At 38.3% G+C, this 18,095-nt stretch overlaps 1 protein-coding gene across 4 annotated transcripts in view; it reads left to right on the plus strand.

Annotated features, from left to right (window-relative positions):
- The window catches only part of WDSUB1 (WD repeat, sterile alpha motif and U-box domain containing 1), a 35,294-nt gene that overhangs the window by 13,022 nt on the left and 4,177 nt on the right, over nt 1-18,095 (plus strand). For 3 of the 4 annotated variants that reach the window (XM_042447151.1, XM_042447150.1, XM_042447152.1), the window contains exons 4-9: nt 4,369-4,461; nt 6,145-6,238; nt 9,203-9,236; nt 10,889-10,929; nt 11,019-11,125; nt 12,637-12,816. In XM_042447151.1, the coding sequence (XP_042303085.1) occupies nt 4,369-4,461; nt 6,145-6,238; nt 9,203-9,236; nt 10,889-10,929; nt 11,019-11,125; nt 12,637-12,816 (549 nt within the window). Of the gene's footprint in view, nt 1-792; nt 1,107-4,368; nt 4,462-6,144; nt 6,239-9,202; nt 9,237-10,888; nt 10,930-11,018; nt 11,126-12,636; nt 12,817-18,095 lie in introns of those variants that run through there. The other variant, XM_042447153.1, reaches the window with a different exon arrangement.

Here is an 18,095-nt window from a genome sequence, read left to right on the forward strand (position 1 = left end):
AAGCACAACCTGCAAATGGTTTACAAACTGACAAAGAAAATCCAGCAGATGCTTCGCTCAGCCAAGGACCAGAGAGACCCTCTCACAGCCGCAGGAGTTTACCGCATACCATGCAGCTGCGGACAAGTCTACATAGGGACCACCAAACGCAGTGTACAAACCAGAATCAAGGAACGCGAGAGACACTGCAGACTGGGCCAGCCAGAAAAATCAGCAGTAGCAGAACATGCCACAAATCATCCTGGGCATAAAATACTGTTTGAAAACACTGAAATTCTGGACTATGCCAACCACTACCATGTCAGGATGCACAGGGAAGCCATTGAAATCCACAAACACCTGGACAATTTCAACAGAAAAGAGGAAACCCTTAAAGTAAACAAGGTTTGGCTACCAGTCCTGAAAGACAGCAAGATAAAGACTCAACAAATGCAAATGAGAACTCTCCCAGCAGACAATGAGCACTATCAAGCAGACATTAATCCTCTTGTGCAGACCCTCACACCCTGAGGCCTGCCATTAGCAACAGAACAACACACATCACAGCAAATCACTCCTGCCTTTCCAGGGCACATAATATATATAGCCAAGTCCTTTCCAGGCAAACATTCTCTGAAGATGCCAGCCACAGATGCTGGCGAAATGTCAGGAAGAAACTCTGCTAGAACATGGCCACATAGCCCGAAAAACCCACAAAAAAACTAACTCCCATTTGTTCCAGTATGAACTTGGGGGGGGGGCAAGTTCCTATGAAACAAATGTGAGCAAATGGCCAGATTCACCTGGACTGGAACTTCAGCAAGGAGCAAAGGAATAAAGTCTGTGACCTGATCCAGATCAGCATCCCGTGACCAGAAAAGCTATGCATGTAATTACTAATTACAAGACTGACATCATGTCTAGTTTGGCCTCTGTAATCCGATCAGATTTTTTGAGCAACACACATCATGGTCAGTGACTAGATCACACCTCCTCTTCCTGTTTTGGGAGAAGAATGGAAACTGGTTTTACATGGTGATAGAATGAGTCAGACTACTCTCAGAGTGCCAGATCCAGCTGTTGCTTTATCCTGTCATGATCAAGTACTTTGCTATATGATATCATGGGTAAGCTATTTTACAGTGAAGTAATTCTCTAGACTGGATATTCTGTGCAATGATTTGTGGCTACAACATTTATTCCATAAAATCATTTTAACATTACATGTGTATGTATTTGATATTTTCCATTTTTATTTTAGCTGAGAATCCTTTTTCACTTATTCCATCAGAGATGATCTCTGACAGAGCTCCGTTTTCTGTTGGTACAGATGTTGATTTTTTTTATTCAGCTATTTCTGTGACTTGTATACAACATTATAGTTTGTTGCCTTTGATTTTGACAGTGATGCACAAACTATAAATGCCCCCTCATTTTTCTTCTCTTTTGGGAAAACTACAAAAGCTCTTATTTTTTCCCAACCTGCCAATTACATCAACTCCTTCGCTGCGGTTGTTTACTAATTGACATCTTAGAACTGAATGTATTCTATAAATAACTTTTCTTCCCTTCATATCAGATGTTTTGTGGTTCCCTTGTAAAATGCTGTTTTGTTTACTGTCAAATATTTTTAAATTTTTCAGTAGCAAAGAAGGAGTGGGTTGCAGCTGTATTCTAGAAGTAAAATCTGTAGAAATAAGACTATCACAGCAGTATTAGTACCAATAATAAAAAGGTTGCATAGTGTGTTCCAGTTTTTGCTATTTCTTAATTACCTATGGGGTGAAACTACTGTATATACTCAACTATAAATCGATAAATTTATGCCCCAAAGTTGACTCCAAAATCCAGGGTCGACATATATATGGGGCAATATGATAATACTGCTTATAAAACCCCTAAAAGAAGTCTCCACCCTCCTTCATTGCCAGAGATGTTTAAACAGCTACTGAGGCTTGGCTAGAGAGAGGGAGCAAGTGCCCACCTCACCGTCTCATCCCCCCCCCCCATGTGTCTATCTGTCTGTCTTCTGACGAGGGTTGCTAAAATTGCAGTCTGATAACATCTTGGAGGCCACACTCTTATTCTAAGATTTCTTTAAAAATAAACATTAATCTCTTTCTACTAAAGCTGCAGTTATTTGCCTCAGATCTGTACCCACTTATTTGCCTCAGATCTGTAGAACTTGTAGTACCTGCAGATATTCTATATTATCCTGTGGCTGGATCATTGGAGACGTGAGGGCCACCACGTGCATACTGGATCCTTGCCCTTCCTGGCTTCTGAAATCAGCTAGAGAGGGACTGGCCGATAGGGTAAAGGGAGTGGTGAATGCTTCACTGCAGCAAGGCAAATTTCCATCCTGCCTAAAGGAAGCTGTGGTGAAGCTGTTACTGAAAAAGACCTCTCTGGATCCCGCCATCCTTGAAACAGCTTTACTGGCTACTGGTTTGTTTCTGGGCACAATTCAAAGTGCTGATCATGACCTATAAAGTCCTACATGGCTTAGGTCCAGACTATATGACAGACTGTATCTCCCCATATGAACCACCTAGAGCCCTAAGATCCTCAGGAGAAGGCTTTCTTTTGGTCCCATCACCATCCTAGGTTCACCTGGTGAGGACATGAGAGATAGCCTTCTCAGTGGAGCGCCCTTCCAGAAGAGACTAGGCTTGCCCCCTCACTGGTGGCCTTTCGTTAGCAGGTGAAGACATTTTTATTTAAACAGGCCTTTTAAGATCTTGCAGGCTTGGTTTTATTGGGGGATGAGGGAGTTGGTTTTAGATTATTATTTTTTACTTTGTATGTTTTACATTTTATATTTGTAATTTTTAATATTTTTTTCAATTTTAGTTGTATGAATTTAATTGTTGTTTTATTGTGTTTTATATGTGTTGTTAGCTTTCTTGGGTCCCACTTTGGGAGAAAGGCAGGATAAAAATAAAATAAAATAAATTTATAATAATAATAAACTTTTTATTTGTATACCGACTTTCCTCCAGAGCAAAGCGAGACAATCTTCTCAGATTATAGTAGTGCTCAGTTGCTTTGGCCTGTATGCCTTTGAATTCCCAGAACCCATTAGAATTATGTACATGGATTTTTGAAACTGACTTCCTAAAGTCAGTGGGTCTTGTTTCTGAGTAAGTGCGATTAGCATCACCACTCACGTCTCATCTGAATGATATTTCTGCTATATATATATATATATATATATATATATATATGAATATGAGCACGTTTTAAGGGTGGAACATTTGAAGATATGACTAGTTGAGTTCTGTATAATAATAATAATTAATAATTTATTTTATTTATATACCGCTATTCCAAAGATCACAGCGTTGAACAGCAAGTAAGCTAATTAGCAGGTAAGCTAATTTGCCCCCAACAGTCTGGGTCCTCATTTTAGCGACCTCGGAAGGATGCAAGCCTGAGTCGAGCTTGGGCCCTTTTGCTGGTCTTGAACTCGCAACCTTGTGGTTTTGAGTGAATGGCTGCAGTACAGGCATTTAACCACTGCGCCACCAGGCTCAGTGTACTCAGTTGTACTCAGGTGCCTTTGCCTTAGTTGGAGGAATCGCCTCTATTTCCCTAAACCACAGCATGACCCATTGACATTATATTTGGAAAAGCGGATTACAAATAAACCATATTATTATTATTTATTATTATTATTATCTGTAGCATTTTCAAGGTGGTAAAGAAACTACTGTGTAGAGAACGTGGCACAGAAATCTCCTTCCACCAGGCCAATTTCATGCATCTTTGGGCATGCCTGTGTTCCTTCCAGCCTTGTGGTGTCCTGTTTGAATGATGTAGGTCGATACCTCCTATCTGGGATTGGGTAGACTGGATGCCAGTCTGATGGTCCCAGTCCAATCTCCACTCAAAGCGGTCTTGGCATGCATCAAAAAGACATGTGGTTTGCTGTGGACTTTATAGGAAACACTGCAGCAACATCTGGCAGATATGATGGCCCTGTGCACCCCTTACAGTACCTTCCTCTGCACAAGTCCCACATGAGTGTAGGCAAGTGTCCCATTTCCATGTTTGAGGCTGCAACAGAGATCTTCTCAGTAAAGGTGATGATGGAAGGGGTTTAGGGGCATGTGGCAATAGTGGGCCTATAGTGCTGTGTCAGCCAGGTGTGAAAACGTACCGGCTTGGGGACTGCTAGGTTCAAGACCCAGGTTAGGATAGCACTGGCTTGGCTATCCTGGCCCATCTGCTCAGTCTGTTTGTCTGGATCCAACCCATCCACTTGAATTGCATACAATTTGTCCATCTTATCAAATGAATAGATGCATTTTTTTTAAAAAAAAATCCTTATTTGTTGTGTTTCTCACACATTTCAATATTTGCCTTTTTTAAAAAAAACAACAACAGGTAATAAGGAAAATGTTAAATATTTCAAGATGGCATCTTCTGGTCAAGATAGCACAATTAAGATATGGCTTATTTCATTTACTGAAGACACTGGTATGTATTTTTAAAATTGTTATTATTATTATCCTATACTTTTTCTAGCCTTCACAATGTTTTGTTCATATTCTGTGCATACAGATTAAGGGTTACTAGCAAAGTAATAAACTTAGTACATCCTAGTGAACAATGAGGAATACAAAGAAAATCTATGATATTTTAGCATAGGTATAACTCAGCCTTCCGCTGTAGTCATAGCTCTGAAGACAGTTTATAGCAATGTAAGACTACAAATTCATAAAAGTTACTGTAAAAACATGATAAAAGCAATACAATACCATAACAAAGGTTTTTTAAAATAAAGCACAGGAAGGTACAGCAAGTAATAACAAGAGATCCGTCCTGAAGCAATGTATAAATGTCAAACTACATAAAATGACTTATTGACTGACATAATACTCATTGTTCATGACAGGGTGTCATTTTTGTTTCATACTCTATGTTAATAATCTAAGTCTAAAAATATAATTTCATATATTAAAAACAACAGATTTTTTTCTCTTCCCCTTTTTTTCTGCTGCACTCATTTCATTTCTTCCAGTACCCTGAAATGCTATGTAAACCTTTGCATATTATTCATGTTTTAATCGCATAATTTAATTTTAATGCTGTAAAACTGCATGTGTTAAGGCTTTGAAACATGAAGCAATGATCTTTTCCACAGTAAATTAGCATATAGTCATAGTGTTTCCTAGAATTGTATTTAGGGGACAGCCAAATTGTCCTAGTTAACCCTTTCATGATGGTCTCTTCTGCAACAACTTGCTCTGAAAATAAACGTACTTGAAAATTGAAGCAGTCTTCTGCAGTTTCATGCGCTCCAAATGTGCTTGACTACACTCCTTTCATGCACACCCATCATGGCCAGGACAGTGGAAATGTAGTCCAACAGTTCTGAAGGTCACATAAGTGGGGAAACTTCTTCAATATATACTGAACTTTACCGTGCAAAACTGCTTGGATAGTAAAACCAAACAACAACAGAACCCTCTTATTTCAGTAATACAGTACTGTGCTGCTGAAAAATAAGGATAGGGAAAAGTCCATCTTTTGTATGATAAAGGCTTCAAAATTCTGGATGAAAATTACTTACACTTTGTCTTAGAGAACATCTCTCTTCTGCCTATGCTGCCGCCCAGATCAAGGATGTGCACATGTATTGTCAGCCATTAATTCCAGGGGATTTAAATAAAATAATATTTTTAAATGAGGAAACACAGTTTAGGCTGCTGTTAGCATTTTCCTTATAATTCAGGATTATGAGTACCATAGCAGAACTCATTTTGCCTCCTTGTTCACCTTGTGGCCTGTTTTGTAGGGCTGTCAGGAGTCGCTTTTGGATAAACTGGGAAAGAGAAGACTCTGTCATTGAAGTTGAATGAAAGACTGTCTTCCTATAATGTAGTGTCCGCTTCCTAGAGAGGAGATGCTTTGTTTACATTATTTACTGCTTTCTTGATATGAAGGTCACAATATATTTAAGGAACAGACATGGCCTGAACACAGAACATAGTCCTGCTAGATTATTTTTGAACTGACATTATTTTAATCAGCTTCTGTCAAAACAGGAAAAGTAAAGTAGGTTGTTCAGGTTTTTTATTTAGATGTGGAAAGCTTCTCATGTGATGAAAAACTTTTCATTAAATTAATTGAGTTTGTATCCACTCTTTATATATATAGGACTCGAACTGAAACTTAAGTGTGCATTAAGTGGACATACTGCCCCAGTTCTGGCTTGTGCTTTTTCCTATGATGGACAAACTTTAATCTCTGGGTAAGAATCCTTTCTTAATTTATGTCTTTCAATTTTACATTCAGTTTGGATCTTTTGCTTGATTTCTTAATTGCCTCATTATATAGTTATAATGTTATTCCTTTTGCTGTTCTGTGATTTCAAGTCATTTCTGACTTATGGTGACTCTAAGGTGAACCTATCACAGGGTTTTCTTGGTAGAGTTTGTTCAGAGCGGGCTTTGACCTTGCTTTCCTCTGAGGCTGAGAGAGTGTGACCTGGTGGATTTTCATGGCTGGGCAGGGATTTGACCCTGGTCTCCCAGTGTCCTAGTCCAACATTCAAACCACTACACCATGCTGGCTCTCTGGCTCCTCTACAAATATTTAAATTCATTCTAGTCTCTTTTTTTCCTTAACTGCATTATTTACTGCCATAAGCCATCAGAATTTAGTACATAACATATAAAATACTTATAAAAATAGGAATTAGTTTTATTTATGATGTGTAAATTGTGAAATGTTGTAATCACAAATATACTTTAGGAAGACAGTTAATTATAGCATATGCAATGCTCTAAGGACAAATCCATCTGAAAACAGGGAAACATCCCAGTTTCTGTGTAAGACATTTATATGAACTTCAAAAACCCAGTCGGATAGTTCCCTTACACTTATAAACTATCCATCTAAATCCCACTTCCTTTGAGTGATGGAGAGGGCCAACCCACATAGCATTGGTTATCCCTCTCACTGCCCAGAGAGAAGCAAGATTCACATGACCTTGTTAGACTTTTACTGAGGACCCAGTCTCTTCTCTTCAACTTCTTCTCTGGCATCATCCAGAACATGGCTAGCTGAATACCTCTCTGGTATTCAGAGAGGTACTATTTGGCTTACATATCTGCTATTCTTCTTAACTATTCTCCTCTTTTCTTTTTCTTTTTAAAAATTCTCTTTTGTCTGTCCTCTCTTATCCTCTGTGCTACAGAGTCCAACTAAGTGGGGAAAATACTGAGATAAATGAAAACAAAAGAAAAATAAGCAGTCTTTGTCAAATGAAAATTACATTTTACCATTGACTTTCACACAACTTGCTCTACTTGTGGTCAGTGAAGAGCCTGCCTGGTGGACCTTTGGATGGTTGCTCATTCTTAACTTAGGCGGGATACAGACCGCCCAAAAAGGGCGGCCTCCCGCCGCCCTGGTTTGCAATGCAAGGGAGCCGCAGTGGACAAACCGCGTGGCTTCCTCGCACAGCAAAAAGAACCCACAAAAAGCAGGTTCATTCTGCAGCGCAGTTGTGATGCCGCAAAGCGCCAATGGTGCACTTGCAGCATCACAAAGGCGCTGAGGCGTGCGGGTGTTAGGCATCCTTCACGTCAAAATGGCAGCGCCTGTATGCAACAGACATCTCCTTCAGCCTAGATAGCAGAGTCTGTAACAAGAGGTCTTCAACCAAATCCACACTCAATTTTGAAGCCTGGATTTCAAGCATGTGTGTATCAGCTGTAAACTACAAACTGGTGTGTTTCTTAGGCACCATAAAATTAATGCAGTTTGACACTACTTTAACTGCCATAATAATAATAAATAAATTGTTCATTTATTAACCGCTTTTCCAACGATCAAAGCGGTGTACAGAAATTGTTAAAAACAGACAATAAGAACAGTAAAAACCACATCTTAAAAGTAGATAATGAAAATAGATTAAATGCGAGCAAAATTTAAAAACATCCAATGACATTGTTAAAATAAAAAATCATAGATACTATACATCGATAGGGGAATATATTCTTAAACGGAATTAGGAGGGAAGGCTTGAAGGAAGAGGTGAGTTTTTAAAGCCTTCTTAAAGGCTTCCACTGATCCACTAAGACGGATCCCTTCAGGTAAGGCATTCCATAGAGAGGGCACCACGGCCAAAAAGGCCCTTTGTTGAGTGGACGCCAACCTCACCTTAGGTTGGTTAAGAGACAGTTTTCCAGAAATTCTGAGTGTGCGGGGAGGATTATGAAGGGAGAGGCGTTCCCTCAAGTAACCCGGGCCCAAGCCATTTAGGGCTTTAAAGGTAATAACCAACACTTTGTACTGGGACCGGAAACGAATTGGCAGCCAGTGTAGAGATTTTAAAATAGGTGTTATATGATCAAATCTCGTTGTGCCCGTAATTAGCCTGGCTGCTGCATTTTGGATCAGTTGAAGTTTCCGAACCTGATACAAAGGTAGCCCCATGTAGAGCACATTGCAGAAATCCAAACGAGAGGTTACCAGTGCATGTACTATTTTTTCTAGGTCCCCTCGGTCCAGACAGGGACGCAGCTGGCGTATCAGCCGAAGCTGATACCAGGCACTCCTGGCCTTCACATCTATTTGAGATGATAAACATAGGGATGGATCCAGGAGTACTCCCAAACTACGTACTTTGTCCTTCAGGGGAAGTTTAATCCCATCAAGGACAGGATGACAAATTTCCCTGCCCAGGCCAGGTGAACCTATCATGAGTACCTCTGTTTTCTCAGGATTCAATCTGAGTTTGTTTTTCCTCATCCAACCCATTACTGACCTCAGGAAGGCGTCCAGAGGAGAGATGCCATCCTTAGTCACTGTGTCAGTCGGAGACATGGAGAGATAGATCTGGGTGTCATCAGCGTACTGATAACACCGAGCTCCATGGCTCTGGATGATCTCTCAATGCTATGGAATTTTAGGATTTGTCATTTTGTGAGACATTTACCCTTCTCTATCAGAGAGCTCTGGTGCCTAAACAAACTATAAATCCCATGATTCCATAGCACTGAGCCATTAGAATTAAAGTGATGTCAAACTGCATTATTTCTGCAGTGCCGATGTAGCCTTAATGTGAGAAGAGTGGTGTCCCCCAGGGCAGTGGTCAACATGTCCAAAGCCAAAAAGATGATTCTTCCTACTATTAGCAAAAGTGTTTAGGATGAGTTTATTTTTAATTTTCTTTTATATATCAATCATTTATTTTCTTTCTTGTTAGGTCAGTGGATAAAACCGTAATGATTTTTGAAACTGTAAGTATTTAATAGTGCAAAAGAAATACATTACTGTGTAGCAACAACAGTGCATAAAAACTGGCTTAAACCATCATATCTCTGTGCTGGTTTTCTTGCAACAAGAAATACTGTCGGCCCTTCACATTCACAGGGATTAGGGGAACAAGACCTCTGCGAATGTGGAATAACTCTCCCCCAGAGAAGCCAGTTAAAGGGATGTGTGGGCAGGGGAAGAGGAGCAGGCACTTTCTCCACCTTCCTGTCCCTTTAACTGGCTCCTTGCACCTTCCCACCTGGGATAGCTGCCTTCCCCAGGCAGCTATCCCTCTGCGAAAGGTGTGGGAGGGAATCGATTCTCTTCCCCCTTTTCACGGTAGGATAGCTGCCTGGGGAAGACAGCTATCCCATCTGGAATGGTGTGGGGTTGGCACATGCACAACTCCCGGCTTCTCCCTCCCTCCTGGGCTTTTTTCCTGAGGGTAAAAGCTTGGAAGAGAGGAGGAATGTGTGGGCACGCAGCCATGACCTTGCAAATAATCAAAACTGCAAGTGTCAAAACTGCAAATGTTGAGGGCTGACTGTAGTTTTTATTCTTTAAACTAAACCATGGCATAACATAGGGATGAAACACACAGCCAAAAAGGGCTGCCCCAGGACCGTGTGGGGCATGTTCGTGTTGGGGCCGCAGCAGCTGCATGCACCCGGCCCCAATTCAGGCTGCTGCCATGATCGCCACCTGACCCACGGATTTTTCCTCTCCTTTTTGGGCTGGTTTGGCATCAGCTGTTTGGAAAAGAGCCATGCCCAGGGCCAACTTCCGGCTGCATTCAGGGCATGCGTCATATGCACGCCCCAACCCCAACCCGGCCCGATGACCACTAGGGAATCCTGGGAATTGTAGTTTGTTGTGGCACCAGAACTCTCTGACAGAGAAGGCTAAATGTCTCATCAAACTACAGTTCCCAGAATTCCCTAGCATTGAGCCTGGGCAGTTAAAGTGGTCTCACACTGGATTATTTCTGCATGCTTTTTTTGAACCTACTGTAGTCATTTGCAGAAGTACTTTTCTAGCACTTTGTAGAAAGACTAACAGATTTATTTTAAGAGCGAAATACAGTGTCTCCTGAAAACAGAATGTAAAGAAATAACTTTTTAAGAGGAAGAAATACATTTAAAATGTCTTACAATGCAGTGCAATGAGAGTATAAAATATATTTGTGAAGGGTAACATCTAGTGGCCAAGTATGCTAATCACAGGATTTTTGAATTGTTACCTAATGTAAAGATAACAGCATAATTCCAATCATGCTTCAGTTACTGCTTTATTTTTCAGTGAGGCACAATTCTTAAAAGCTTGTCATCAGAGAACAATGAATTACTAGGTGATATTCCAATATATTCCTTGATGAAATACGGCAGGTAGCATAGTTTTGTGTAGCAGTTTCACTTTATATTTACATGTTTACATTATGGAATACTTTTATGTCATTGCTAATGATTCAGATTCAACTGCTTTCGACAAACTGTGTTCCTTGGTTATAAAGTATTTCAAGTATATTCCTTACATTTGTACTTCTTGGATTAAAACCTTCAGTAGAAATTTAGATTACTGGTTGTACGTGGCATTTCTGCTTTCCACAATAAATGTTTTTTTTTTTAATTGTTGACAGAACACTGGAAACATCCTGCATACTTTGACTCAGCATACAAGGTCTGTTTTTAGTGTATTTTTTTCACACTATTAGTCCAAAAGATTATTTAACATACCATGTGCGTCTACCATATTGCTTTTATTTCTAGGTATGTTACAAGCTGTGCCTTTGCACCAGATAAGCCATTATTTGCTACAGGTTCAATGGATAAGTGTGTGAAAATCTGGCAGTTTGAACCAAAACAGCTTTTTATAGGTTAGTATGGGAATTACGCTTTAACAGTTTTGCAATTCCATTTATTAAGCTGGTTTGAAATGTGAAACTGCTATATGTGAAGCTATATCAACTCAGACAATTGGTTCTCACTGTTGCCTTATCTGAGTGGGACTGGCTTCCCAAACCCTCAGGCAAATCATAATAATTATCATTATTCATTTATTTATATCCCACCTACCTCTCAGTGAGACTCATGGAGGCTAACAACATATTTAAAAACAATACAGTTTAATACTATGCAAAAACTTCAGTATAAGGATAAATATAAAAATTAACCAAGCAATTAAACAATTTATACAATTTATTATTATTATTATTATTATTATTATTATTATTATTATATTCATTAATAATAGTTTCGATTATTATTATTGGTGGTGGTAGCAGTGGTATTTATATCCTGCCTTTTCCCCAAATTGGGATACAAAGCAGCTTACAAATTAAAAAAATAATGCAGTTAAGATATACAGAAGTGAACATTAACATAGAATTACTGTATATACTCATGTATAAGTCTAGAAATTTAGGTTAAATATTGACCCAAAAAACTGAGTCGACATCCATGGGTCAATGTAAGTACTGTATGTTAACGAGCATATATATATATATATATATATATATATATATATATGGTGAAAAGCAAAAGTTTAATCTGCGCTGGAAACACTGACCACCTTCAACTCTCTCATCTATCCAGCTTTTAGTTTGCACAAACAGTTATGCCCGCAGGAATTTTGTAAGTTCTTTGGCATTATTTTCCTTTACTTCATCCTTTAAATCCTTCATTACATGCCCCTAAGTTTTACCCTCGACTTATTCATGGGTCATATCAAAATCCATAATTTTGGCACCAAAACTTGCCCTCGACTTATATATGAGGTCGACTAATAGTCGAGTATATACGGTAACACTAGTATAGTATTAAAACACATAACTGATCCTATGATCCTGAAAAGGAATTTAGACAGCTGAAATGTACTTGAACTTTAATATAGCTTTGAGTGGTTAAAAAAGAAAAAAGAAAAATGCAGAGAGACAATAAATATATCTTGCATTTAGCTTCAAGATGAATTTACATCTTTTTTAAACAATATGATCTTCTATTAAAGGAGGAAAATAAGATCCAGCAGAGGTTTCCATGCTGGAAAGAAGAAAGAAAGGGAAAGGCTGTCAGTTTTGATCAAACCATCAGTGCCACATCTCATGCTTCTGAAATACTCTGTCAACCAGGTTTTTTGGGAGCAGATGACATTTCATAAGAAAGGAGGAATCAGCAAAATTGCCACCCTATCTCCTTCTAGCAGAAGCAGAACTATACTGAGTGGCTATCTGGATAGACTCCATTAAAAACAAGTCATAATTGAAACAACATTTGCCTTTACTTAAGTGCAGAATGTGTCAAAATTTTGTGTCAATGGTCAAAATTCCTGGCAATACTTCAGTTGCTTTATCTCAGATATGTACTTTTTTTCCTTTTAATCTTCTCTCAGGAAGTGCATTAATAGAGGAACCAAAGATAGCTGTTGATAATTGGTCTGAAGAAGATGTTTCAGCTTGGTTGTGCAGACATGACTTAAAAGATCTAGTTGAGATTTTCAAAAGGAACAACATTGATGGTAAAGAATTGCTGAGTCTTACAAAGGAAGGCTTGACTGATGATTTAAAAATAGGTAAATCAATTTTTAAAAAATAAGCCTTACATGATCATTCTTGTTTGTTTATTTGATATGTTCTATCATATGCTGAATATGAGCTTTACAAAGAATTGACCTGTATTTTTTATGCTTGGTTGGAAAATATGCTAATCAGTTAGAATTATATTTATATACTATATATACTCATATATAACTCTAGAAATGCAGATCAAAATATTGACCCAAAAAACCTAAGCTGACTCATTCATGGGTCCATGTAGGTACTGTACTTTAATTCTCATTAAAAAAAAACATTCCCTGGTAAAAGGCAAAAGTGTCATCTGCCCTGGAATCACTGAACCCCCCTGTATTTTCTCAATCCATCCAGCCTTTAGTATGAGCACAAACCATTATGCCTGCTGGAATTTTGTAAGTTCTTTAGTAGTGTTTTCCTTTGCTTCATCCTTTACATCCTTTGTTAGATGCCCCTAAGTTTTACCTCAATTTATCCATGGGTCATATCAAAATCCATAATTTTGGTTGCAAAAGGACAGGTTGCTTACTGTAACTGTAGTTCTTTGAGTGGCCATCTGTGAATTCACACAAATGGGTTTTTGCTGAGTTGTACTGGCCAGGTGCAGATAAAACCCATTTGTCTGATTTGCAGAGAGCACAAAGAAGAACCTGCCCTCGACTTATACATGAGGTCAACTTATAGTCTAGTATATACAATATGTGTGGATTAGTGCGCATGCACATGCAGCCTTCCAGTATATCATGGCTGTGGGCCTTGGGACCAAAAAGGTTATGCATGCCTGCTATAGATCTGTAGTGCCTCTGTCTTTTAAAATAGCAGTGTTTCCTGGTTCTTCAGTTGACAACCTACCATCCCCTGATTTTAGTTCTCTTGAACAAGGCATAGTTGCACATAAGGACTGAAATGTGTACATAAAAGGAAGCAAGAATGAGGACCATATGCTATCTAAATTAGATTTTCTGGATCAGTGGGTCCTCAGATGTTGCTGGATTACAGTTCCAGACTCCATTATCATTGACCTTGCTGGCTGGGTCTTTCAGGAGTTGATGTCCAGTAACTTCTGGAAGCCCAAGAGTGGGAACCACTGATCTGGACTATGGTAATAGAAATTAAATTCGAATTAGGGCTGTGCTTAAAGCCAGGTATGTTCCATCATCTTCAGAAGCTCCTTCCTCCCAACCAGAGATAGTTTTAACCAGAAATGGCATGTTGAATAGAGCTGTTTTGTGAACCAAATACGTTAGAAAATGAGTAAGCTTGTCTGGAGAATTAAGAGAAGTTCCTGTTTATGGGGGTTGGGGGAGATACTTTTGTGAAAACACTTTGACATATTATATTTTAAAATGCCACTCTACACATTACCTGAATTTGCTGCAGACCCTGGACTTAAAAGAGTGAGATACAACTGATCATACATATTTATTTGTCTTTGTAGGCATGGTTTGTCCTGCTGACATTTTACATTTTTAGATAAATAGTGTAAAATATAATTATGGAGTTACCCTTAGAACCAAAAAGGAACATTCTCCAGAATTATGACTGTGGGTTTCATCTTTCTGTGTGGCATATTGTTGGGTTAAATTTACAGTATTTATGTAACCTGTGTTGTACTAGGTATCTCTTATTTAACAGCTGTTCTGGGCTGTCCACTCTAATGTATGTGATGTGAATGCAGTTGTGCATGGAAGATGGGAATGGACTTGCATGATTTCAAATTGTTTCAGTTCTATAATGCTTTGGTGTTTGGGTGGTGTCATTAGATCATTCTAGCACACTATTTTCTCTTCAGTGTAATTAAGATAATATAAATGTCTATGTATTGCCTTTTGGTTGTTTCTCTGATTTTTTTATTCTGCCTAGCGTTGCTAGTGCTGCTCTATTGAATACCAATTGATAAATGATCTCATTACAGGCTTTAGAGTTCACGGTTACTCCTTACCGTTCTGTTCAAACATTGGAACCCATAAACAATGTTTATAGTTTGTCAGACATTAAAAAAAAAAGGAAAAGAAAGAATGAAACAAAGAAAGAAAGAAAGAAAGAAAGGGAGAAGAAAGTGCTTATGTATGCATGCCTGTGAAATTTAAGGAAGACAAAGTTGCCAAGTTTATCAGCTGAGACTAATCAGATAATGCTGATGGTAAGCTTATATGAAAATTGAAAGCAGTGGGACCAAGGATACAGTCCCTAGATGAGCTGACCTCCAGTGCACACACTAGCACTCTGTGAAAAAAACAACACAACAACTTGTTGCCTGACTATTGGGACTTTTAATGACACCACTGAGAACTAATTATGAGCTACAAATAAGAAAATAAAAGAAGATTTGGCAGAGCTTGTCATAATGAGACAGGTTATGTGATGTAGTGGGTAAACAAAATCTAAAATATTTTACTTAGCATAATGTACTCTCTTCTATTAATTCCTACAAAATGTAATGAAATAGAAACATATCAGGCAGTCTTTTAGTTGGATGGGCCTGTTTTTCTCTTAGCGCAAAATTATTACTGTATGAGCCCTTGTTTATATAAGTATTTTTAAATTTTTGTCTTGGGACTTGATTAAATTTGGGTGCTTAATTTAAACTGAACAGTTGTGCCAAGTCACTTCATCATGACTCTAAGACCCACTGCCATACGTACCCGAGTTCTCCCAGTGACAAGATGTGGGTTATAGAGAACTAAAAGCTAAAGTACAAGTTATCTGCCTGTCTAAAAAACTCTGCACCATATAGGTTTAGAGAACATGGTGATGTGCATCCTTTACAACCCCTGGCAAATTCACATACAACATATGAATGAATTAAAGTGAAAAGAGCAGAAATATTCATATGGACATGTATTTAGGTAGATTCTTCCTTACTTGGCTAATTTTTATTTGGGATTCCCAAATAAACCTCAAGTGAAGTATAAACCCAAGAAATAAATGTAAGAGGATGGGGGTTTATTTGGTTTTGGAGAATGTGGGAATGTTGGATTGTTTTACGTAATTATTGAAAATTTTGAAGTAACAATTAAAGATTGAATAAAAAGGTATCTGAATCATAGGTGAAAGTGGGGAAAGGCTTAATGATGGAATAAAGTGACAAAGGTGTTAGTGTCTTGGATAAAAGAAAATCATTAAAATATTGTTTTTTGTTATATGAGTAAAACATATGAGGTAATCAAATATAATTGACTTTTTGAAAAGAGTGGGACAGTTTGAGGATTGTTCGTTTATAATTAACATGAATTATTTGCATAGATAGATAAGTAAATTATATTAGAAGTAGGAGGGATGGGAATTAGAGTTGAATTACACCAACAGTGAAGATATATAGAAGTCATCTTTTTCTTTGTTATTCTGTTAGCTGCTACATTTCTTAAGAATTTACAGTGTAAATTACACGCGTTTATAATAAAGGTTAATAATAATAATATAATAAAGATATGTGTATTTTTATCTTTTGAGTTTGTAGTTTTGTTGCAGTTATTTTGTTGCTGTTATTGAATATTCAATTCTTATTTTATTAGTTTTTATTCAATAATAATAATTTTTAAAAAAAGATGAACAAGGAGTTGGGTAGATTAATTAATTTAGCTTCTGCTAGATGCTCAGAGATATCAGATTGCACCATTCTATTGTGGCTTGGGGTTCACATGCTGAATATATGGACTTCATGCAGTAGAAAATGAGGTTGCTTGGGGTTTTTGCTAACAGCATGCCAGCATTTGGATGTCATACTTTACAAGCATTTTTATGTGCTGCACATTGTTTTTCTCTTACTGCCTGTCTGAGATTAAACATGCCTAAGTCTATGGCAGTGGTGGCGAACCTTTTAGAGACTGAATGCCCAAACTCAGTGGCATTCCCACACTGGGTATCACCCAGTGCTGGGGGGGGGGCTTCTGGGGTGGCTTCTTCCAGCTTTCCAGGGTGGGAAGGGTGAAGGAAAGAAGGGCTCTGTTTCTCCACCCCTCCGATCCTGGAAATGCTGGGGGGAAGCCTTTCCAGGGTGGAAGGGATGGAGAAACGGAGGCCTCCTTTCCTTCAACCCTCTTACCCTGGAAAGATTTTCCACTGGCATTTCCAGGATGGTAGAGTTAGAGAAACAGAGCACTTCTTCTCCCTCACTCCTCCTGACCTCTGTCTGCCATGACAGGGGCTACTGCGCACATACCTTCAGAGAGGGCTTTGCGTGCACGCATGCACAGGTTCACCACCATGGGCCTATGGAAATCACACAGAACTCTTAGTATCCTTTTGAAAATATACATTTTCCTAATTTTCAGTTGTGTTTTTTGTTTTGTTGTGTCTTTTAAAAAAAAATAAGCGAGTGCCCTTGAAGTTTGTGGACTATGGGAGTGCAAGTCATGGACTTCTCTTTTCACTGTTGTCTGGTAATTGCTTGGTTCTTCTCCTCATATGTTAGTTTTCTCCCAGAGGCTTTTAATTGAAGAGAAGGTGAACAGCAGGTGGTTCACGTGGCATTTCATTAGGCTGTTTGATTGTTTTTGACACCTCTTTGGAAGAATATACTTCATTACCATGCAAATAGAACTAGCCTCTCTTCCAAAGCTAATTGCCATATAACAACATTAGCAACATTTAAATTAGGACGGCAAAGTGCATCAAAACAAAGTAAAGTATTTTTGCTTTCATTCATATTCAATTCTGTTACACAGTAGGATTAATGAAATGTATATAAATACATCCCATTCACCAAAATCCTTCTACCCCTCCCATTTATTATGTTTTTTTGTAAAATATCAGCAGAATATTAGGTACTGAACAAACATTGAGCACATTCACATCTTTTTATGCATGGAAGTCTATCAAACAAATCAGGAATTATTAGTATTGCTACAAGACATAAGTAGTTGATTCAATTAAGTTCAGTTACTTAGCCACGTTCTAAAAGAGAATTCGGCTTAGGTTGCATGAAGTTTTTTCATTATGATAAAAATAAATCAAGATTATCTAATTTGGTCAGATTTGGATACAGTTTTTATTTTCCTTCAGAAAAAGTGACTCCTGGGGTGTGATTTCGACCAGTTTGATGTTATTGTCTGAGAATGTCAAATTGGTTATGCTGCTGCAGTAGTTACATTCATTTTGGCAGTGTTAGTTGAGAAGCATAGTACTTTCCAGTCTATATGCTTTCTGCAAACAATTGTCTTTCAGATATTGAAACTTAAATTATTCCCTCAGTTGTTTGGATTTGTGTACACAGGGAGAAATTCACATAAAAGGAAGCACTTTTTGCTTGCACCACATCCTCCAGCTTCTTTAAAAAAAA

This window comes from Sceloporus undulatus, chromosome 1, assembly GCF_019175285.1.
Source record: "Sceloporus undulatus isolate JIND9_A2432 ecotype Alabama chromosome 1, SceUnd_v1.1, whole genome shotgun sequence".
Classification (NCBI taxonomy): Eukaryota; Metazoa; Chordata; class Lepidosauria; order Squamata; family Phrynosomatidae; genus Sceloporus; species Sceloporus undulatus.